General features: G+C 36.5%; 1 protein-coding gene and 1 pseudogene across 1 annotated transcript in view; both read left to right on the forward strand.

Annotated features, from left to right (window-relative positions):
• The window catches only part of Pard3b (par-3 family cell polarity regulator beta), a 948,779-nt gene that overhangs the window by 102,217 nt on the left and 822,888 nt on the right, over window positions 1–23,674 (forward strand). The window contains 1 exon segment of the mRNA XM_051190339.1: window positions 11,616–11,717. Coding sequence (XP_051046296.1) covers window positions 11,616–11,717 — 102 coding nt within the window.
• LOC127226365 (synaptosomal-associated protein 23-like) lies at window positions 4,136–4,749 on the forward strand (annotated as a pseudogene).

The raw sequence follows: 23,674 nt of genomic DNA on the forward strand, positions 1-23,674 counted from the left end.
ATGAACTAAGATCTGCCGAAACTAAGAGACCAAATAAAACCTTTCCCCCTTAAATTCCCTTTGTCACATTCTTTCACAGCAATGAGAAAAATTACATAGACTGATTAGCAGGTAGTCTTCATGACAGCAGGACCATATTTTGTTCTTCACTGTCATCGTATGGGATCTATGAATATAATACAACCAATATATCTTGATGAATGCCCTAAAGCTTGTTGTTTTACTTCAATTTTTCTTTGATATGATTTTTCTTAGAAGGTATGATTTATAAGTCACCATGTTTTAGGTCTGCCCTCTCCCAAGTTCCTTTCTTACATCTTTGCATGAAGTGCTTGAAGACAACTGTCATCCTGTTTCTTCACCATGGTTTCGTATTTGCTATAGATCTTAAACTTTTTTCAGGAGGAGAGAGGGGGAATTTATATGCAATCCTGCCCTTTGTGGGATGTCAGTCTTGTAATAAATGCAGTGCTGTACTTAATAGAAAGACTTTGGGTTGAGCTGGGATATTGCTAAAGAATTATAAAATTTTGGACTCTGACTTTTTTGCACATAAAAGGCTACCAATGCATCGTTTTTACAGACAAGTAAAGTGATGTTTAGTAAGCTAAGTTTACAGAGAGTTAAAACTTCAGTTATTACTCTATGGGAAAAGAAAGAAAATAGATGGTCATTTGATGATGAAGTTGTATAACCACCCCAGAAAGAGGTGGATGAAAACATATGAAGGTTTCTCTGAAGCTGAAAAGCTGTATACCCTGTAGAGTCAATCTACTTTTCCCTGCCCCATCTGGAGGAACCGAATAAAAAAGGAACATAGTCTGATTTCCAAGGAGCGGTCATGTCCTCTCATGACAACGCCATCAGCCTTTGTCAGTCATCAGCCCTTCTGGTTGACTAGTGCCTCTGTGCGTCAAGGTTAGCACTGTGGTTGAAACAAGATTTGGATTTCTTTGAATGACTATTGACCCAGTATTTAAATTTTTATTTTAATTATAAATTTTCTATTTCAAATGTTTCTTGAACTTTTACAAACAAATTATCTTATTCATTAAAATTCTCTGGATTAATCAGTGCAAAAAGCTGAATGTAACTTAACATCTCATAAATTCTAGTTTTCTAAATGAATACTAAAAAAAATTCTTACATGCTCAAAATTTTAGGTAATTTTTTATTGTCACAAGGTTTCAATGTATGGTGAGGTGTGGGAGGCCGCGTGACCACATATGGGTGGAGGTTGCAGGACAACTTTTAGGATTGGTTTTCTATTTTCAGCATGGGCTCCTGATACAAAGTAAAACTACAACCATCCAAGCTTTTGTTTCATATTAATAAATGTACTAACTAATATGTATAATATAGAAAATATATGCAAATAATATTGTGCTGTAACTCTTAAGAAGACTTTTTCCCTTGTACATTTTTTTCGAAAACTTTTTGTTATCATTCTTAACAGAGCTTTGAGTCCTTACTTTTTGTTATCATTTTCCTCCCACCAATTAGCATTTTTGTACAAGACCTTTTCTCCCCTCCATTAGTGGCTTAATAATATAATGATAGTATAACTGTGTGGTGACATCAAATAATTTTAGCTAATAATATAGTTATCTTTGTCTACATTATTGTATGCTGTGACATTTTATATTAAAAGCAGATGGCCAATCTCCCCAGTGCTTCTGGAACTGTTTGTGGTTGAGTTCCATATTGTTTTGTTTATTCTTCTATAGCAAACAGATACTTGAATAAAATTCAATATGATGTCCATAGATACTATTACAATAAAAAGTTAAATTTTATTACTTACTTCCAATTTGTTTGTGTGTGTGTGTGTGTGTGAATGCACGTGCATTTGCGTGTTTGTACATGAAAAGCAAGAATGCTAAGGGCCACACTGTTCTCAATCTTTTGATCAAAGGCACAGAGGAAGGTAAATCTTTTCAGCCAAAAATTTGGTATAACAAAGCTTGAATACTTTTAACACCTTTTGCTCACCTCATATCGGCTTTCTTTCTAAAGCTTACCAGCAACCTGTGCTGTCCCAATGTGCAGTTTTGACGTTTTGATGAGGGTGGAGGTAAAAATGAGCAGTGTCAACAGTACAGCTGTGGAGAGGACTGTGTTCAATACTGGGATCACTTCAGCACTGAACAAGTCAGAAACGATCCTGCCTTCTAAGGATTGAGAGGAAGGTGCCAAAAACAAAACTCCCTGTGTGTGCCTGTGTGTGCCTGTGTGTGTGTGTGTGTGTGCGTGTGCGTGCCTGTGGGAGAACATATAATGAATTGTTCTCAATTTTACAAGGGTTGAATATAGTGTCCTTATTCTATATGGGTACTAGAGCTTGGATTTCAGCCTCTGGTTTTAAAGTTGTCTAGTTTTTCACTAGATGATTTTATTTTGGTAAGTATGCTAGGTTATTCTTATGTTATTGGACATGCTGCATTGGGTAGGAACATTTTCTCAGTTGAGGTTTCCTCTTCCAAGATAGCTTGTGTCAAGATGACATGAAACTAGATAGTACATCTCCCATGTTTAAAAGTGCAAGGCCCTGTTGCTACTGTCCTGGCCCTATTTTGTTCTCTTCTAAATTGCTAATCCCTTTCTAGCAGGCCAGTAAATTTACTTGAGATGTTTGTTATATTCTCCCCTCACTTATTTTTCAGCATTTTTTTCTTCCAAGAGCTGGTTTTTCTCACCCTGTTTTATTCATAGATGCCAAGATTCCTCACACGTATTTACAGCTTTTATGGAAGCCTCTCTTATGTGGTATAGGGAGTACTCCATTGTTCCTGCAATTTCTAGGATAAAAAGATCTAGGCCATGTGATTTGCGTTTGCACAAGGTGTAACATGGTGGCTTTCTGTGCATTTCCATGATGCTGTTGGCCTGCAATTCATCTCTGTGTTTCCTTAATCTTTGTCCTATAACGGCACAGTATTAGTTTTAGGTTTGGGGATAAGGAAGTGAAGAAGATGATCAAGGTATCTGACTGAAGAAGCCTGTGTTCTTGTTTGGGGAGATCAAGCTAAGAAAGTGAACAAGTAAGCAAAGGAGGATAACTTCTGAAACTGCTCTTAACCCTGCTGACACTAGATTGGGAAGTCTCTGATATCATGTCTGAAAAGCAGATACTTAGATGCAGCTGGCTCTAGACTGGGAAGTCTATGATGCCATGTCTATAATCCCCTTCTCTAGACTGAGAAGGGGATTCTTGTATGCTACTGGCACTAGACTGGGAAGTCTCTAACATCATGCCCAAGAAGAGGATACTTGTATGTGATGGCACTAGACTAGGAAGTCTCTGACCTCATGTCCAAGAAGGGGATACTTGTATGTTGCTGGCTCTATCCTGGGAAGTTTATGATGTCATGTCGAGAAGCGGATAGTTATATGCTGATGGCTCTACACTGGGAGGTCTATGTCATGTCTGAGAAGGAAATGCTTGAACTCAGCTCAGCTTTTCCTGCTCCCTTTTCTTTACTTGATGAGTTCCCCTTAGCCATACCCATGATCCATCTGGAACATTCTAGAGAAATGACCTTGTTACTGGAGACATAAATGAACAGTAGCAAGCAGTATTATCCTCAATCCTTTTGAAGATCAAAGACAGATAACCTCTCACTTTCTTGATTGCTGTCATAGTGAAGAAACACTTTATAAACAGTGTTCCAGAGGCTAAAACTGAGGATCTCTTTGTTTTGCCTTAGAGTTAACCTACTTTTATAAACACTGTCACCAGACCTCCTATGTTGTAAATGAGCATTTTTTCAAGAGGTGCAGGCATAACTCAAATACAAGGCTATAGGACTGGGATGTTGCCTATAGGATGCTTTAAACCATCACATTCACCATTATGCGCAGAGATATATACACTAGGGAAGCAGTAACTTTCAAAGGTATTCTTTGAGGGAATGTACAGAGTTGTTATTCTTAGATCAGAATCTTTAAATTTAAGTGGCTGCCAGAAGTAAACTATGAGTTGTATGGATTTGCATTTTCAAATTTACTGTTAAAATCATCTTGGAAGCACTGGGTCCTATCCAGAAGTGTCCAATCTGCCGGGGCTGGAGAGGAGTGGTGAGAACAATCAGATTATCCATATTTCTGTTCCTGTGCAGTAGAGTTTTGATTCACCATGGATAATCTGTCATCAGAAGAAAGTCAGCTAAGGCCTCACCAGCTTACTGATGAGTCTTTGAAAAGTACCAGGAGAATCCTGGGTTTGGCTATTGAGTCTCAGGATGTGGGAATCAAGACCATCACTATGCTGCATGAGGAAAGGGGAACAACTAAATCTCATAGAAGAAGGCATGAACCAAATAAATAAAGACATGAGAGAGGCAGAGAAGACTTTAACAGAGCTCAGCAAGTGCTGTGGCCTTTGTGTCTGCCCTTGTAATAGGACAAAGAACTTTGAGTCAGGAAAGGCAACATGAGGAGATGGTGAAGACAACTCAACTAGCAATGTAGTATTTAAGCAACCAGGCCAGGTAACAAATGGTCAGCCCCAGCAAACCACAGGAACAGCCAGAGGTGGATACATTAAACATATAACCAATGATGCTAGAGAAGATGAGATGGAGGAGAATCTGACTCAAGTGTGCAGTATCCTAGACAATCTAAAGAACATGGCTCTGGACATGGGCAATGGAATCAATGCTCAGAACCAGCATCACAGAAAAGGCTGACACCAGCAAGGATTGGATTGACATTGCCAATACAAGAGCAAAGAAACTCGTTGACAGCTAAAGCCACTGCTGTACTTCTTTACCAGTTACTCAGTTCTCTAGCACCTTCTAAGTCATTACCTGTTCAGAGTTTGAAAGTTTGTAAAAGAAGGACCAGAGGAAGAAGACCTCCCTACTTATTATCTGTCCTTTGGGGGTAGGTCCCTGTTCAGACTTCCTTACAGCCTCTCTCTCAGTTCACACTCTTAGGCTGCTTTCCACACATCACACATAGTCTGTCATCCTCTTCACTTAGCTTCTCTTGCTTTCAAGATTTGGAAGCATTGCCAAAGAACCATGAAGAAAGCATCTGTATAACTAGCTTCTGTTGTTTTTGTTTTGGTTTTGTGGTAAAGAGCAGAAGAAGGAACAAGAAGTTGTTAACTCATTAAAGAAACTATAGGTCAAAAATTAAAACAAAACTCTATAAATGACTGCTTTTTATTCTCATGAGTCATATCATGGTCTCATTATAGGCCTGTTAACCTTGTGAAGTTGTCATAGTCTTTTAAAGGTGTGTGTGTGTGTGTGTGTGTGTGTGTGTGTGTGTGTGTAATATGAGACTTCCTCACTAAAGCAGGGCTTCAGAATTTTGGGAAATTTTGACAGTGCATCATGTGAATGCAGATTTACCTCAAACACTAAGAATTGTTTTTTAGATATGAAAAAGAAAACTTGTCTTGATCTCAGGTAGAAAAATAGATTGTTTTGAGTTTTGTAGTTTTAGACATTTAAAAGGTTATAATTTGTTACTAAAAGTTGTTTGGAAAATTATGCCTTTGAATTAATTATTGATGCTCTGCCATGCACAGAATCAGGTTTATGTCTATCCTGAAGTGCTAGGAAGGCTGAGTAGGCATTTGTCACTTTTGTTTAAAATTAGCAACCGTACACTTCAAAGATACCATTGTAGATTGGTTTGACCACTGCTTGATTCTTACAATGAAACTTTGTAACTAATGGTATTGTTCTTTCAAATAGGTAACATGTTTCTGGGTTACTTGTGGGGGCAATCATTTTATCAGCTTTTGTTAACAAATTGAATAAAGCAAATGTCCATAATCAAGCACTCCAAAAAAATTCATCTTTGAACAGCATACTTATTAGGATCACTATTTTAAAACTTACTGTCTCTCCCTTCTTATTGGTGGGGGGATGGATGCTTTCTTTCCCTGGCTGTAGGTTTTGCATTCTTGGGGACCACACAAGTTTCTAAAACCTTGGCACTCAGGGCTCTGGACTGTAAAACTTCATTGGAATCAAACAATTGAAACCATGGTTTTCTAAAAAAATCAGCTTTTTTTTCCAAATTAATTTGAGTTACTGCTTTTCAGTATTACTAAGTTAGTAATGGTTTAGTGTTTTAAAAATCATTTCTCTTGGAAATAAGTGTATCAACTAAATATATATGAAATCTTTTTGTTAATCTCAGATAGTTAATGTTTGTGCTATAACTTTGGTTTAAGATTACACTGTATTGAATCTTGATTGTGTATAGGTAGCTTATATTTTCATGTCCTAACAATGTGCTTCCTTTCAAGATCTACAGGTAAAGGGATTATAAGTATTCTTTTCATGATTCTGAATGTGTCTGATATCGCAGGGATAAATTTAAAAATAATTAAAAATACTTGTTATTTTATTAAAATGTGCCATGATCTCTAGACCTCTATTTCTTCTTATTTAGGCTAATCACATAATCAAAAATGAACATTTTGGGCCCCCATATAAAACTTATGAGATTATGAATACAACGTGGAATTAAAGACATGGATTGATTGATATTCTTTTAGAGTGAGAAACTACCACAAAAATGAATCTTTAATCAATAAAATCCTCAGATTATCTTAAATTTGTATATAGATTCATAGAATTCTGGGTTCTACAGTAGAACGCTTCAATAACAGACAAATTGGGAAATTTGAAGTGTGTAGAGCTACAGATGTTACAGGTTTTCCACTTAAAGATACACTGCAAGTCTGCCATCAAGCTTACAGACAAATCCATTATGTTTATATCACTTTTTTTTTTTTTAAATTTCAAGAACAAAGCCTTTTTCTGGTGTTTAAGATGGGAATTTGAAGAGATACTGAGGTTCACACAATTGTATTTATTTTTTGTTTTTTGCATACACGTACATACATACTTATGTATATCTGTAATAGTAATAACAAACAAGAGGCTATCAACTTGAGAGCTGGGAAGCATGGGAGGGGTTTCAAGGAGGGGAGAGACTGGAAGGAGGAAAGTGAGAATAATGTCAATTAAAACCATACACATTAGTGACTTTGGTACATGTGCCATGCACACTTGTTGGAATGTCTTTTCCATTAACTTTCATTCTATAATTGCATTCCAGTGGGTACAATGATTCTAGTGACAACTTAAGCCACTAGGAGCCCAGGTACGTCATTGGGCTCTTGTCACTGTCGAAAGAGTTCAAGTTCATTGTGACCCTATTCAGTCATTGGCTTTTCCTTTGTAGTGCTCTTCTTCTTGGAACTGCATGCCACTGCAAACTGTTTTCTTCCCTTCTTCTACCTCTAAGTATTTTCTTAGAGACCTGCATGTTTCTCCTATCTTTTGTTTTCTAGCACAATTCCCCACGATTATAGCATATGGTTTGCCAGTCTACTTTAGGCATTGCACAGGAAAAAATTGTTTTTAGATAATACAGTTTCTAAAGCCCAAGTTAAATTTTGTGTCACATAGCCACAGCAAAAGTTCTTTATTAATATGTATACTTGTTTGGAATAATTTCTATATCTGATCATTGCAAAACCCATTTTACTGTCCTGTTCCTTAATTCATATTTTTATCTGAGTTTCTCAAATTCATCCTTGTAGAATGGCTTAGTTTTAAATTCCAGGAAGATATATATTATCTGTGTATTATTAGAAATAGAGGAAATATATAGTATGCCAGTTTTCAATACTTTAATGATCCCTGGAATATATATATTAAGATGTATTAGGTTGAAAGATAAGCACATGCACAAAGATACTTTAAAAATAGTATTTATATGTGCACAGATATGTGTGCTACATGAATGTAAACTAAATGTCATGATCATGAAAAACTACATTAAGGTGATCCTAGGGATTAATTGTGAGCCATGACATGTATGTGAATCTTTTGTATTTGATTGGTTCTTTTCTGATGGTAATAAAGCCATGTAAACAAAATGGAAAATGTTGACTGCAGTGTAATGGTTGAAATGTTTACATACATAAAAGGGTCAGAGTGAATTTATGCTCTCATGATGGCTGTTGGCTGCTAATACTGAATCCATATTCTTAAAGTGATCTATGGAACCATAACTGAATGCCACAGAGACAGAACCATAGTTGCTATATTCTTGTTTATTGATTCTCCTATCTTGAGTGTATTAAATGCTCACCTGAGACTGCTGTTCTAAGGTTTGTCTGCTTTTCTCCAGGGTTAGATGTGTGAGCATTATGAGCTTACTCTTTTCTTAAAAAGAAAATACTGTTTGGTCTGTGTTTGTTAGAGGTACACACATAAAGACACACACACACACACACACATACATGCACACACAGAGAGACACACACACATACACAAAGAGTGACTGACACACATACACACATGTACACATAGAGACTGACACATACACATATACACATAAAGAGAGGAGAGAGACTGAGACACACATAAACACACACACACACACAGATCAACACATACACAAAGAGACTCTCACACACACACACACACACACACACACACACACACACACAGAGTCAGAAGGAGAATTGGTGGGAAGAGGACAGTTTCAGAATATAGTTCTGAATACAGGGGCGTAGCTGAGGTCATAAGGCTTGCACAGCAAGTGCTTCTACTTCCTGGACCATCTCACCAGACTCACTTTTCAGTTTTTGTGTATGCATAAAAAGACAGAATCAGTGTGAGATAGTGATTTAAAATTGCACGTTTTCATTAAAAGTGCAGTACTATGTTGTTTGCAGTTTTTATTAAATGTGATCAGAGGTTTATCAAACTGCATGAAAAAACCTGATTTATATTTATACTCTTTTGCATCAGTTGAAGTAGGTTGCTCCTGTGTTTTGTTTTCCAGCAGTTTCTGAGGAAGGAGTCCTGTGGGCTTCACAGCCTCTTCCTGCTGCCAATTGTCAGCCATTTTTGTTATAATTATGAGAAATCCTACTCAATACTTTTTATTTGGTTGTTATTTTAATTTTTCTTTTTTAAATGAGTATTTCATTTCCCCTTTCTTTCTGTTTATATCTCTATAAGGCAGTAAGGTTAAATTAATGTGTCTTGCAGTTGCTCAGGATGATTGTCTTCTTTAATTTTAGATGGTATGGTCTACTCTTACAAGCTGAGCCCAAGGGAAAAGCAACTAGCAGTATCCTTCCTCTAAGTACTTCCATTTAAAGAGACCTGTTCAGAGCGCCTCCCTTTTCTATAATTATGATTTGCCAGTTAGTTCTTGTCAGCAATACAAACTAGATATGCCTAAGAAGAATCAACTTCAACTGAGGAATTGTTTTAGGTCAGATCAGCAGGGCTGTATAGCATTGTATTGATTGCTAATTGATGTAGGTAGGCCAAGCTCACTGTGGTCACTGTTATGTCTGGGCAGATGGGCATGGGCTATAGAAGATACTAACTGCTGGGGAGCCTAGAATCAGCCAATAAGTAGCATTCCTCTGCTGCCTGCCTCCAGGTGCCTAGCTCGGCCTCCCTTGGTGATGAACTGTAGTCTGTAAGCCAGATAAACTTTTCCCTTAACCCAAGTTGCCTTTGGTCAATGTTTATCACAACAGAAAGCAAACTAGACCACATGGTTATATATCAACAAATCTTATCTATGAAACTGCAATATTTTTTAAAAAGCAACTCAATGCATGATGATAGCAATGAATGAACTTGGCCTTCTTTCCTAAGGAGACATGTTCTGTGTTGTGTGTCTGTATGGAGAAATGTGTCACTTGTGGCTTGGCTGTGTCAGGATTTAACCTCTGAAGGTTTCTAGATAACTGATGTAGTCAGATGGCATTATATTCTGTTTATGAACCCAGAGTATTTAGTTTGGAATCTTATTTCCTGCGTTTAGCTCAGGTTTGCTAACCCAATTGTTTTGAATTGGCACAGGTCTCTGATTACAGAATCTGAGAGATGGGTGTTCTGTGCTTTGTTTATCTGACTGTTCTTACTGCTTGTAACTTTGGCTTTTTATCTGGGCAATAAAGGTAGGCATTTCAAGTTTCCTAAGAAATTGTCAGTGTTTGAACTTACAATCTTAGCATTAGAAGCAATGAAAGCCTTATTCTTTCTGGGATGCTCTTCAGATGCTCTTAAAAAAAATAAAAAAAATAAAAATAAAAAAACCACCACCACTAATAACATAATGTTGAGATGTTTAAAGTCTAGCAAAGGGAAACTTCTTTAGATTTTTCAAGTCTATCATTGTATCAAGTTGGGTTTTTGTAAAGTTGTGTATTTGGGCCTCCATATAGATGCCCTAAAGAATCATTATTTACTAGTGTGCTCTAGCTTTTCACCAGGGGTTAAAGGGAAGGCCATATGGCAATCATTTCTATTAGCTTTGGTAAAATCACAATTGCTTTCTATGGGTTTTGTTAGCTCTAATTCTTAATAAAGATTCATTTGATAAAGGCTTAAAGCTTTATCCTTGTAGGCTTTCCAACTGGTATCTGTTCCTTTACCAAGTGCTTTATAGCTTAACGCATGCCTTCTTTTTGAGGGTAAGAATCATAGAACCAAGTTGGTTTTAGCTTGGCTGTTTCTTAAAATCTCTAGTGATGCTTTACTTACTTCATTTTTCGGTTCACATTCTATTCCCATTGTTATAATTCTTTATTTTCATACTTTTCCTGGAACTAGGCAAAGCGCAAGCAATTGAAAGTGTTATATCATCATTACATCTAATATCAGGCTGTTTCTTTTTACACTAAGCATTTAAAATAATAGTTGGAAATAATCTATATCATAAAGTCAATTTAGAGGACTCCATGTTCAACTCTGAACACAGCTACCCAGAGACTAGGATGATGTGGGAAATAGGAACAGAGCTGAACTCTTCTCTAGGTACCACTAAATATATTTCAGTATTTTTACCAAAGCTGAGGATGCACACCAAGCATGGAAATTTTTAAAAAAAAGGCAAAGGGGAACCCATCTCCCATCCCACTATGATATTCTGAAGTGATAGCTGTGAAAGTTATATATCTCTGCTTTAGGAATTTTATATTGCTGTTTAACTACAGTTGAGAAAGTAGCTCCAAGATTATTCTCCTCTAGAATATTTTTGAACTTACTTAAGTTGGAATATACTTTTCAAGTGATTGGGAAAGTCACTTTTTTGCATTGTAAGTTGATTCCAGAAAAAAAAAATGAGATGGGTTTTTCTCTAGTTAGACAGAATAAAAGTGACAACTAAAAAAACCCTTTGGTTTGTGTTTAAAAGTTTTATTAGTATGCTGGTTAGTGTTTATCCACTTCACACAAACCTAACATGTGAGAAGAGGGCCTTTCAATTGAGAGAAATGTCTCCATAAGCCTGGCCTGTAGGGAAGCTTGTAGGGTCTTTTCTTAATTATTGTTTAATAATGATAGATTCAGTTCCTGCCTCCAGATTTCTGCCCTATTTGTTTTCCTACTTTGAGTTCCTTCGGTGACTGACTGCTCTGAGAGTTATAAGACAAAATAAACCTTTTACTCCCTAAGTTGATTTTGGTCATGGTATTTTATCAAATCAGTAGAAACACTTAAGACAATCAGTAAAGCATGTATTTTCATTGAGATGAATTGTTTCTCTTAAAATGCATCTTACTTTGGTAGAAGTAGACTGAGTCATCAAATTTACTCATTCCTTCACAGGATCCTGGATACTGGGTGAAGATACATCACTTAGAATACACAGATGGAGGAATCTTGGATCCAGATGATGTCTTAGCAGATGTTGTTGAAGACAAAGATAAGGTAGATGACTCTGAAAATGTTCTTCATTTTCCTTTACTAAGTAGCATATTTTCAAGCCATTGACGCTCTTCACAAATTCGTGTGTCAGATATTAGTAAAAGATACCATCTGTTCTGGTTTCACCTGGATAGCTCATAAATCAAAGTTCTTCATCAGGTATTTGCCTGAAGTTTGTCAAAGTTTGAGAACTTGTTTGTGGTGGCCTAATTAGCAGATTCTCATTCTCCAGAGTTCCCATTACATCTCAATAAATTAGTGTCAGCCACAGAGAATTCTGGAAATGCTCCTGCTACTGGATCTGTAGTTTATTGCAGGCAGTTGCTAAATATCCACCCCAATGCCTGAGGTTGGAACCTGTTTTGTGTTACATTGGAGAATATAGGGGGGTATGGATGACTCTTGAAGAGCTATGTGTAGATTTTTTTCTCAAAGTAGATGGCATATTATATTGTGTGATTGTCTTCTTTTCATTGTTAACTACTACCCTCACTCCAAAGGAAAATTAGTGCATTCCATTGAGCATTTAAGTAACTTTAAAAATGTTCTGTTATTTATTTGGGAATAATTCATTACAAATGTAGTGATTTAATGGAATTTTGATTCTTATTACTTTAAGAAAGATATAAAAGTAAACTCTTCTGTGGCAATACCCTGGATTACTGTAATTGAAACTCTCAGATTAATATGAACTCTGTGTTGTCCTCAGAAATGAAACTGCTTACAAGGTTTCTTCTGTACACTTTTAGCATTGTTTATCATAGGTTTATTTATATTTGTGGCATGTTTGGTTTTTCTACTGTTTTTCTGAAGTTTCATGGCATATGTGTGTGCATGCGAGTGCACATGTGTGTGTTTGTGTTTCAAACTTACATTCATCTTTGCAAACAGAGATTTTGCATTTTTCTATTTTCTCATGGCTCTTGGCTTGACTGGCTTTGTGTGTTATTTTTTTTCTTTGTGTCTCTAGGTGGATTGTCAGCTCCTTGAAGGCAGGGACTAAAGATCCTTAGCTCTTTGGTGTTTCATGGGTTGATACTATCTGCTAAAGCACATAATGACTATTCTTTTGTTGTGGTTTCTGGAGACAGGGTTTCATTCTAGCTGGTCTGGTTGGTCCTGAGCTCAGTAATACCCAAGTCGACCTTACAGCCTGAGCTATAGTGTATAACTAAAGAATATATGAATCCTGGCCCCTCATAACAGCAAGAGATGGGGACTTATTTGCCTTTTCCAGTTCACTTTCTGTTTCTTCCCAGCAACCACCTTCTTCCTGTGAGGTAGTTGAGATACTTGGCTTGACTTTTAATGAAGAAGGCAACCCCCACCTCAAGTCCCACTGCCAGTATTCATAGAAAAAGGCAGACAAATACTCCAATTAAGAAGGGACAAAAGAAACTCTCCCACTCTACCCTTTTCCCAAGTCCCATTTCAGGAAGGGAGATTCTGTTAACACCTGGAGAGATTGACTAACCCAGGGCTTTCTCCTGCTGCATTCTTTAAACTATTTTTGCAAAGCTTTCAAAAGCCATTTTCCGTTCATTAGCCACAGAATCAACCTTTATCATGTGTAGTCTCTCTCTTAATAGGACTTAACATCATTATTAAATAAGGACACAGAGGGAGATAATCTGTTAAAATCTTAGCAGAGGATCCATATATGTTGGGGACAGCTTCAGATATTCTCTTAATGTGCTGTCATGCACCTCCATGAAGTCTGTCATTGTTCTATACAATCAATAAGGATTTTCACTTTTGATGTTGCCTGGAAAAAATCATTCTCATTTCTTCTTTTGTTAAAAAAACAAATGGTGCCCCAAGACAGCGCCCCTTACCAGCAGGAAGTAGTTTGGAAAGAACGACGCCCAAATTCCCAAATATTGTGTATAAATGTTTGTTTTCATTTAATTGGACTTTGTTATATAAAATTAAATAAAAAAAAACAAATGGTGAAAAAGCAAGGGAGGGTTGTTATTTTCCCTGATGTTCTCTGTGAAGTCTTAAGGTTTTCTTCCCGTTCTTATGTTGATGTAGAAGTAGAACCTCACCAAACATGTTTCCCTTACTTTTTAGTCCGGAGTAAATACTCATTTCAATGGACAGTTCATGGATGTTCTTTGGCATATGAAACCCGCCCAAGATTGTCTGAGGTTCAGCTGGGATTTTCCAACCATCTATTTGTAAACTATCTCCCAACACTCTTTCACAGACAGAATATGGACGGACAGCAGGCACAGAGAGGTTTGGGTGGATGTACAGAGTCATTATGCTCAAGTCATAACACTTCCATTCCTAGGATAGGCTATCTGCAGGGGGAGGTGACAGTGAGGACCTGTTGATAGCCTGCGAGCAAGGAGTAAAGCAGCAAAGACTAAAACTGTGAATCCAAAGAGTATCCGCTGACATTGCTTCTCTTATGGGAAACCCATCTGTGCAGTTAAACTAGAGGTGGAATGGTTTGATGTAAATTCAGAGAAGGATCTGATGGAGTTTACTTAGGTTGCTAAAGAAATTATTTCTAAAACACATGCCCTTGTTACTCAGTATCAGACTTTTAAAACAGTTATTCACATTGTGAATTGTTTTATCAGTTTTTGGCATAGCCGAAGAAGGCAACTACAACATAATATGGAAATGTGAAAATACATAACTTTTATGAAAATTGAACTGCTGCCATGACTTTATTAAACATAAAAGTAAAGCTATACTGTATAGTACACCACTATAGGAAAATGTCTTTTTCTTTGGCTAAGCTTTACAGTTGGGAGGGGCTGTGCTTGGAGATAGGCCAGGAGTTCTTGTTGACTTGCGCAACTGTGCATTGACCCTTGAATGCCATGTGTCATCTGGTTCTCATGTATTACACAATCAGTTCAGCTTTATTTTCTGCTTTTGGTATAGGTGCTTGTTCGACATATTGTAAGTGTTAGGGTTTAGAGACAGAACTGTACCTTGGTGGATGGAACCAAGAAATGCCCCCAAAATCATATCATGCCAACAGATATCACACAATAGATTTATTGGGTAGTGGTGTAGGGGACAAACAGCCCCATCTAAGTTGGGACGAGAGAGAGATAGACAGAGATAGAAACAGACAGATGCAGACAGAGACAGATAGAGAGACAGAGACAAAGTAACAGAGGTAAAGACAGAGAGGCAGAGACAAAGAACAGGCTGTGATGGCAGTGACTTTTTAGTGGTTATATGTGTTGCATTTGGTGACTGGTGATGACATGGCTGCTGGTGATGAGTCCCTGCAGGCAGGCTGGGAGAGCACCTGGTTTCTAACATTAAAATTTAACCTCAAGTTCAACAGTTTGTTCAATGGCAAAATGTTAGTTACTCTGGGGTTTGTGTAGAAGAATTATGGGTTTAATGTCCATTGCTGTCTTTTAATATTATAATACGAGTATACTGTGTTTTCATTTGTGTGTTTTAAGTACTGAACTGTTTGAATTTAAGTACTGAAACATCAAAAAAGCTGTCTTCACATACATTCTAATAGTTTTTAAAAGTCATAAAAATTTGTTTTAAAGTTATTAAATTACTCAAGATAGTTTTATAAGAAGACACTTGATTAATATGACACAGCATTTGGATTAACGTATTATTATTGAGAAATGAAAATGCCAGAAGGACTAAATTTAGAATTAGAACACTTTTATGAGAACACACTGCTAACACACTTGGCATTCAAGTATCTCATATCACATTCAAAGAAGACTAGTGTGCACAATGAATGAACTGGTGACCTAAAACGAGCCACACTGCCACGTTGTTTTCTGAGAGCACTCTGTTGCCCTCTAGTGGACATCACAGCTCAGGAGCCACTGCCGGCATTTGAAATTTGACACTACCCTGTTTGAAACTGTCTATTGTCTTTTTAATGTAGCTCACAGGTCAGAAGTGGTTAGTAAATCCAGAGTTTACACATACCTGTCCTAGATCTCTTGAGTTTTTCTAAAGAAGAAGGACATTCTTCACATTTGTAAATGTACGTGTTTTTGGATTTCTCATCTTCCTTCTCACTGACTCCAAAGTTGATGGCCGATGGCGAGGAGAGGTGTGGAACTTTCAGTGTGTATTTACACACTTCATGGTGTGAACTGTGTTTTGCTTGAAAATGTGGATTAAACCTTTTTTTTTTTTTTTTTTTAATGATCCTGGATCATTATTATTTCTATTAGAGCCCTGTTATTTTTGAGCACTAATTTAATTAGAGATGATTCCACCTCAACAAAATGTATTTGTTATAAGTCTATTATATTTTCTTAAATAGTGATATGAATTTTGGTTCTACAAGATTTGCATTGTTTTGGGGGTCTTGACATTAGGAACATGCCTGGAGGAGGTTTGGAAAGTGCTCCAGAAAGACAGGCACAAGCTTATAAGAAGGAAAGAGATAGTTTGCAAAGTTCCATGTTTCAAGATGACTTTCTGCCTATAGAGTTATGAAATGATAGAATCCTAGATCCAAAAGTGTGATATAATAACCATATGGACTAACCTTAACATCTTAAAGAGGAAATATGTGAAATAGGGAAGTCTCAAGTACTCTGTGCCTGTGGCTGATTTCTTCCTTGAGTCCAGTCTTGCATTTCTTCCTTGGCCACAGCTGGAGAGGGTCCCAGGTGATGTTGCAGGGTGACTTCTGGCAAGGGATTTGCTGTGTTCTGTTTTCTTTCCTCCTATGTCAATAGTATATGTTTCCCTTAGTCTTCAAGGCTTGAATTTAGATGCTGTTACATATTATTACATACTATTTTTAGCATATTAAAGTAAGGTACATTGAATTTACATTATTCTAAAAGCATTGCTTAAATCATATCCCTTCTAGAAATGTGGCTTACAACCTGAATTTTTAGATCTGGAATAAGCATGAATCCAAGTTACTGGAATTGGTCACATCAGGTGCTTCGCTGATTAGGTACAGATGAAGTGGGATGTGAGCAGACCCCATCTCACGGGTCCTCTTCTCTCACCAACATCTGTTCCATCATTTTTATTACTAAGCCTGGGATGTCTTGGCTTTACCTCCCCTTGTCATTATTACATAAGCAATATAACAGCTATTTATCTGAGATATATATATATATATATATATACATACATACATATATATATACATATACATATATACATATACATATATATATTATATATATATATATATATATTATGCTTAGTAAGGAGCCCTTGATTTAAAGTATATGGAAGCCATATATTTGCTTTGAACTGGGGTGGATTTTTTTGAAGATTTTTTTTTTTTTTTTTACCACCTAGACTTCTTTTGAGGTTTTTTTTGTTGTTGTTGTTGTTTCTGCTGTTGTTATGTTTGTTTGTTTGTTTGTTTTTTGTTTCTTTGACAGGACCTCACTATGTAGTCCAGGCAAGCCTGGAAATTACTATGTAAACCAAGCTGGCCTTTAACTCAAGGAGATTTACTTGCTTCTCTTCCTGAGTGTTGATATCAAAGGTATTTGCTACCACACCCTGTTTGTACTTTTGTTTTAGTAAGCCTCTTTGATTTTAGTCAATGATAAAAGTTTGAACTAGAATTGAGGGTTTCTATTTATCCTCAGTTTTGTCCTAAGAAACTTTGTTGTCCCTTTTAAATATTGTAGTAGGCAGCAGTATGGAAGCATTACCTAGCCCAAAGGAGCACTTTGCATTAATAACTTTGTGACCTTACGATGGCAAACATAAATGATGTGGGAAGATAGTAACTAAAACTAAAGTAATCCTGATGATGGCCAAGTCAAATAAGGTCACCCTTAGTGCTTTCTGCAGTTTTCTTGGTTGGCAACTACAGCATGTATGTGTTGTGTAGGAGTGAATGAGAGGCAAGGATGTGTCCCTGTGCAGAAGCCTGTGGGGTATTCACTTGCTCTTCAACTTTTCCAGTTTTTCATCCGAGGTCAGAAAGAAGAAAACCTCAAGCCTGATGGTACCGCTCATATAGCTACTACTGTAGTACAATGAAAAGTTAACAGAAAATGTTCGCAAGAATTCAGATTTGACAAGAAAAAGATCCAGTCTTGTCTGAGATCATAAGAATGCTTTACTTATGGCTCAAAATGTAACCCAGAAAAAGACTCAGAGAACCTATCCTTCACCTCACAATGTGCCCTTCCCTTCTTAGCCATTAATTGTCTTTCTAGACATAATCCTACAAATTTTCTCTCTCACTTTAGTCTCCTTTGAAGCTATCTGTATATCTGTGCCAAGATGATGGGACAATCAGTCTTTGCAGAAACATTTATTTCTAATTATTTAATTTATAATCCTTCTATACTATTTTAAATTATATCAAATAGAAAACTTCAGGATTTACAAAACACTATCTCTTAAAAATGCAAATGTCTGCAAGTGCTAATTGGCCACCCATCAAGTGTTTATTAATTAGACTGTATTCCACTGACACCTAGCTGGATTCAATCCATCAAAGCAAGGTAGTAGATTGTTACCTTATAGAGGACTGGGACTTGGTAGTATGTTTCTAAGTTTTCTAGATAGTATAGCCCTTCTCATTTACAAACTTTCTTATTTATAACATCCTCAACTGCATTGAGAAGGCCCAAAAGAAATGAACTATGCAATAACACTTATGACTGTGACATATCAAAGAGATCACTTTTGTTCTTAGCTCTTTAGTAGCTCTCTCAAGTATTTATAGGTGCACTTCCTGGTAGAACAGAAGGGACTTGCCATGGGTGCCACTCGGGAGCTTGAGAGAGATTTAGAAGGAAGGAAGACTGCCTATGGCAAAGGACCTTACTCTTCAATCAAGGGGACCTCAGGAGGAGATGTAGCAGGAAGAAAGGAGAGGATGCTCCATAGAGACTGAGCAAGTAGGAAGGCATACTGTCAGAGGTCACATTCAAATAGCAAGGTGCAGACTGTAGGAGAAGGACAATGTGTGTGTGTGTGTGTGTGTGTGTGTGTGTGTGTGTGTGTGTACACATGCACATATGTTCACTACTTGGCAATTTTAGGTAGGTTTTAAGAAACTGGTAGAGGTGGTGCTTTCAGGAGGTGCAGGGCATGGAAAAGAACATCTGTTTCAGGAGATAAGAGCTGTCAGGGAATACATTAGAAAGATATATATATATATATATATATATATATATATATATATATATATATATACAAAAAGTCAACATCAACAACAAGACAGCTAAACACACTAGACCCCATGATCCAAGGAGGGTAGGAGTGGCCTCAAACCAGCCAAGTAGGATGCTGTTCATTAGTGACAGGTTACTCATTAAGCCTAGCAGACTGTTCAGTTCCTTAGAAGTTTCACAAAGAGGCACGAGCCGTGTAACAATGTGATGGGAGAACCCTGTGCTAGACTTTCAGCTTGGCTGCCTCTGCTGGCTCTTCTGTCCCTAGGGCTCCAATATTCTATATTACTAATAAGGTGCACTGAGTCAAATAGGCATTTTGGGCTCCTCTTGGAACTGAACTGATTTTTATAGCATTTTTATAGGGTACTGGTTCCAAATTTTATATAAATGCTTTAATTTATAAGTACATTTTTAGTAAACAAGAATATTCAATTTTTTAAATTGAATATTTTTTGAAATCTCTCTTCATGTATTATTTTTTTCTACTTAAAAAGAGAGTGTATCTTTTCCATGGTATGAATCTAGGCTCTTCACTTAGGGAAGCATGACTAGATTTCTGAACTTAATACTGACAGTTTGAACATTTCAGGATCTCTTTTTAGATTTCCTTCTTTTGATGTTACCAATCAGTTTTGAAAGATCAAGTGGCATTCCCTAAGCACTACAGAGGGAAACCTTGTGTTGACTTCAATTGGGGTAAAATATCACAGAAGCAGGTTCCAATACAATTTCTTTAATAATTTCAACCAAAAGTATATTACAATTTAGATACAGATATTTATGCAACCTTAACTATAAACAAATTGAAAGGACTTAAAAAGTATGACAGAAGATGATTTTCACAACCCAGATATCTGAAATATGCATACCCACAAAACCTGAAGCATGTTATAGCTCTTAGTTGATAATAGGGGTAGAATTTATTTCTAGACTGATGGCTTAGTGTGGCTACTGAAGTCAGTCACTCTAAAAGGAAGCTAGTCTATGATAGCATAATGAGATTTTCTAAATATGCCCCCTTTCAAATGGAAATTATACCAAGCCCATGGTTAACTCATGTGAAAATGAAAGTGTGTACTGCTTTTGGTGATGGAAAAAGGAGAGAGACATCTTAGCATAGAACCTCAGAGCGAAGATCTCAGAAATGTTCTTGGTTCTCAAGCCAAAACACCACAGGGGAGCTCTGTTGTCTCATCACCTGACTGAACATCCTTGAGGCTGTCCATAGGGTGTGGCTCAAAGTCCTTTTAGACCCTAGTTCAGTGGTTCTCAATGTGTGAGGGGTTGAAGACAACTGGGAAACACAGATATTTACATTGTGATAATAGTGGCATAAGAGTAGCAAATTACAGTTATGAAGTATCAGTGAAAATAATTTTATGATTGAGGATCACTACAAAATGGAGAACTGTATTAAAGGATCTCAACATTAGGAAGGTTGAGAATTTCAGGTTTATATGTTCTCCATAAATTTATTAAATGTTTGCTCGTTAAACTTTACTCTTAAGTATAACATTAGGTTTATCAGAATTCTTGGATGTCTAAGGAGCTCAAAGATAGAGGTTTCTATTTTTTAAAGTAGTTTCTCATTTAGATCCTAGGGAAACAACCCTGAACCTAAGAAATAATACGTAAAGATCATGTGTATTTGTTATCCAGTTTCCTGGAACTGAGATATTTATGCTTTTCCTCCAATTTTAGTCCCTTTCCTAAGTGATTTAAAGATCTCTAATCTTGAGGGTGAAATGCTACTACAATAACCTTAATTAGGGTCCAGTTGAGGCACTATTTTATACTGTTCAAAAGAATGAAATTTACCTTTGGGTAGGGGATATATATGTATGTATGTATGTATGTTTTTTACACACACATATGTATGTTGTATACAAACACACATACACACACACACACACACACACACACACACATACACACACACACAGACCTGTATATAGACTTGCACACTAGGTTTGCTTATGAAAGAAACAGATGTTTTTTTTTTTTTGTTGTTGTTGTTGTTTTGTTTTGTTTTTCTCATTTCAAGTCACTTTACTAAATACTGTATTTTATAGATGCATTCATTTTTGTGAGATTTCACTTTTCTTTCCAGCTGAGTAAATCCCATTGTATGTATGTGCTACATATTCATTCAGCAGTTAATAGATATCTAAGCAAATTCCATTTCCTTGCTATTGAGAATAGTGCAACTACTCATACAGGTATCTCTGTAGCAGCATATGGTGTTCTTTGGATATATGTCCAGGGTTGATATAGTTCATTCATAAGAGGAAAGAATACCATCTTCATTGGTATTTAGTGTGCATATACAAAATTAGTGCCATTGTTATGGAAACCAGTATAGCTTTTTCTCAAAAACAAAATCTAAACTGTGTCACCTAGCTATACTTATGTGGTCTGTTCCCTAGTCTTTGTAACTTCAATTTTAACATAGGTGAAACATTTGTGACTAACCTCAAAGTGTTGAGATTTCTCTTCAATCAGATCAATTCTTATCAGCATGAAGAAACTGGAGACTGTTGGAAGCAAACATTTTTTTTTAATCTTTAAAAAAAAAAAGCAAACTCTCTAAGATCCTCGAAGTTTCACAGAACCCAGAAGGAATGGCGACAACTGTCCTTGCAAACTCTCCCCCTCAGTGTGAGATAAGGGCAGCTCTGTTGCTTTAGTAATCTCGGTGGTGAGGTTCTTTGATTGATTTATTTTTTCAGGATCCTCTTGAAAAAGATGGAGTCATATCTTGACAGCCCCACCTCTCTTACTGTGCCATGATGACCAAAAGTCGGAACATGTCAAGATCTCCCTGGAATAGCAAGGGCAACCTGGAAACTCCCAGGCAGCAGTGGGCCCTAGGTGGATGGTGATGGTTTTTTTTTCCTCTCCTCCAAGGATACAGGAAGGCCTGCTCTTTAGACACTGAGAACACAGTAAATGCAGTTCATATCCAAGTGATGTAAATGACATTGGCCTTTCTTATTATGACATTAAATTCATTCTTTTCTGAAGTGGCTGCATAGCAATTAATATTAGAGTTCTTTGGAGTAGCTGCAGAACTTGCTTTTTTTCTGAATGACAGAAATAATTTGGAACTGAGGTCAAGTGAGTGAGACGCCAGAAGGATTTGTGAAAATGCTGTATAAATGTTGAGGTGAGTAGACTGATGTGACTAGTTAGGAGAAGAAGTAATTTGCAGATTCAGTGACCCGATGACTGTTTTCCTTTAAAGTTCTGTGATGAACATCAAGAAGCAACAGGGAATAATATGAATAAGAAGGGGATAGAAAAATGATAGGATGCTTGCTGTTGCTATTTCTTCAGGGAGACCTGATGGCAAGAGCATAAACTCTCAAACTGCACAGACACCTCCTTCTTAAATAGGAACTTATATGGAATTGAGTTATTTAACTGTAATGGTTGATTATAATGAAGGCAATATCATGTACTCAACAAAGACTTGAATCTGAAATATCAAAAAAATATAAAGAACTACTTGAACAAGTTGTGTTCGCATTTTGTGTGTGTATAGATTGAAACCTGTCTAATTCTTGCTACTTTAATATTTGGAATTAATGTCCAAATAGAAGTAGAATATTAAAATCTTCAAGTAGTATTCTTTAAACCTTTACTATTGTTTGAAAGTCAAAAGCTGAAATTGAATTCTAGATTGATTGAAATGAGTACTTGGCAAAACACATTCCCTGATAAGTTTAATTCAACATACCACTTTGGGTTTTCTAAAACTAAATATTTTCCTCTTAAATAGAGAAATGTTTCTTGTCTACAACTACAGTATCTGATAGCCTAAGGTTGTCAAAAGTAAATACAGGTAATTTAAGATTTAGACTTTAAAAAAAATGGAAAATGTAGTTTTTGAACAGTGAAAATTATGGTTGAAATACATTGGGTACTATTTTGACAGTAGTGTACTTTATAAGAAATAAATAGCACAAAGGCTTTTAAAAATTGGTAGTATCTCCATATAAGGAGAGGAATGCAGGGCTGGATTGAATTTTTGACACACAATCTTTTATTATGACATTGAGTTGATTAACACCTCAGCCAAATCATTGTTTTAAAATATCTCCTTTCTCTGTCCATTAGAAGTGAGTCTGTAAGTACACATTAAACCTTCATCCGCTTTGTGCTTCTCGTCATTGACTCTGGGGCAATGCCAGTGTCTTGGTTATAGTGTTTATACTCTAAATAATTTGGGAATGTATCTCCAGGCAAAACAGTCACAAAGGCTTTCCTGCTGGATCTGAGCTACCCACAGCATTGAATGAGTTATTGAGAATATAAAGGTGGATGTTGGGACTCTTGAGCATGAGGTGGCTTTCTGAAATTTTTTTTCTGTTCTACAAACGTTTTAAAATGTTCCAAAATTAATAGTTGTTAAATGTCAAAACATTTTAAATGTTATAAAATGCAAAGGTGACTACTACTTAGATCATCTAATAAAAATACAGCAGACTTATTCAGTATTCAAAGACAGCATGTAAATTTCTTTTATGTACATAGTAAAATAAGTATCTATATAATTGATATAATTTTATTTTAACTAACAGAATTTGTTGTGTGTTTATAATTAAATTTTTATTACGTGCTTATTTATTTATTTAGATTGTATGTGTTTGTGCATGCCAAATCATGCATGTGGAGGTCAGAAGACAACTTGTAGATGTTGGTTCTCTCCCTCTACCATATAGGTCCTGGGGACTGAACTTGGTCATCAGGCTTGGTGGCAAATGCCTTTGACTGCTGTGTCATCTTGCCGGCTTGTGTCTGTTGTTTGAAAAATATTTTCAAATGTCT

The sequence above is a fragment of the Phodopus roborovskii genome, unplaced genomic scaffold (genome assembly GCF_943737965.1).
Source record: "Phodopus roborovskii unplaced genomic scaffold, PHOROB, whole genome shotgun sequence".
NCBI lineage: Eukaryota > Metazoa > Chordata > Mammalia > Rodentia > Cricetidae > Phodopus > Phodopus roborovskii.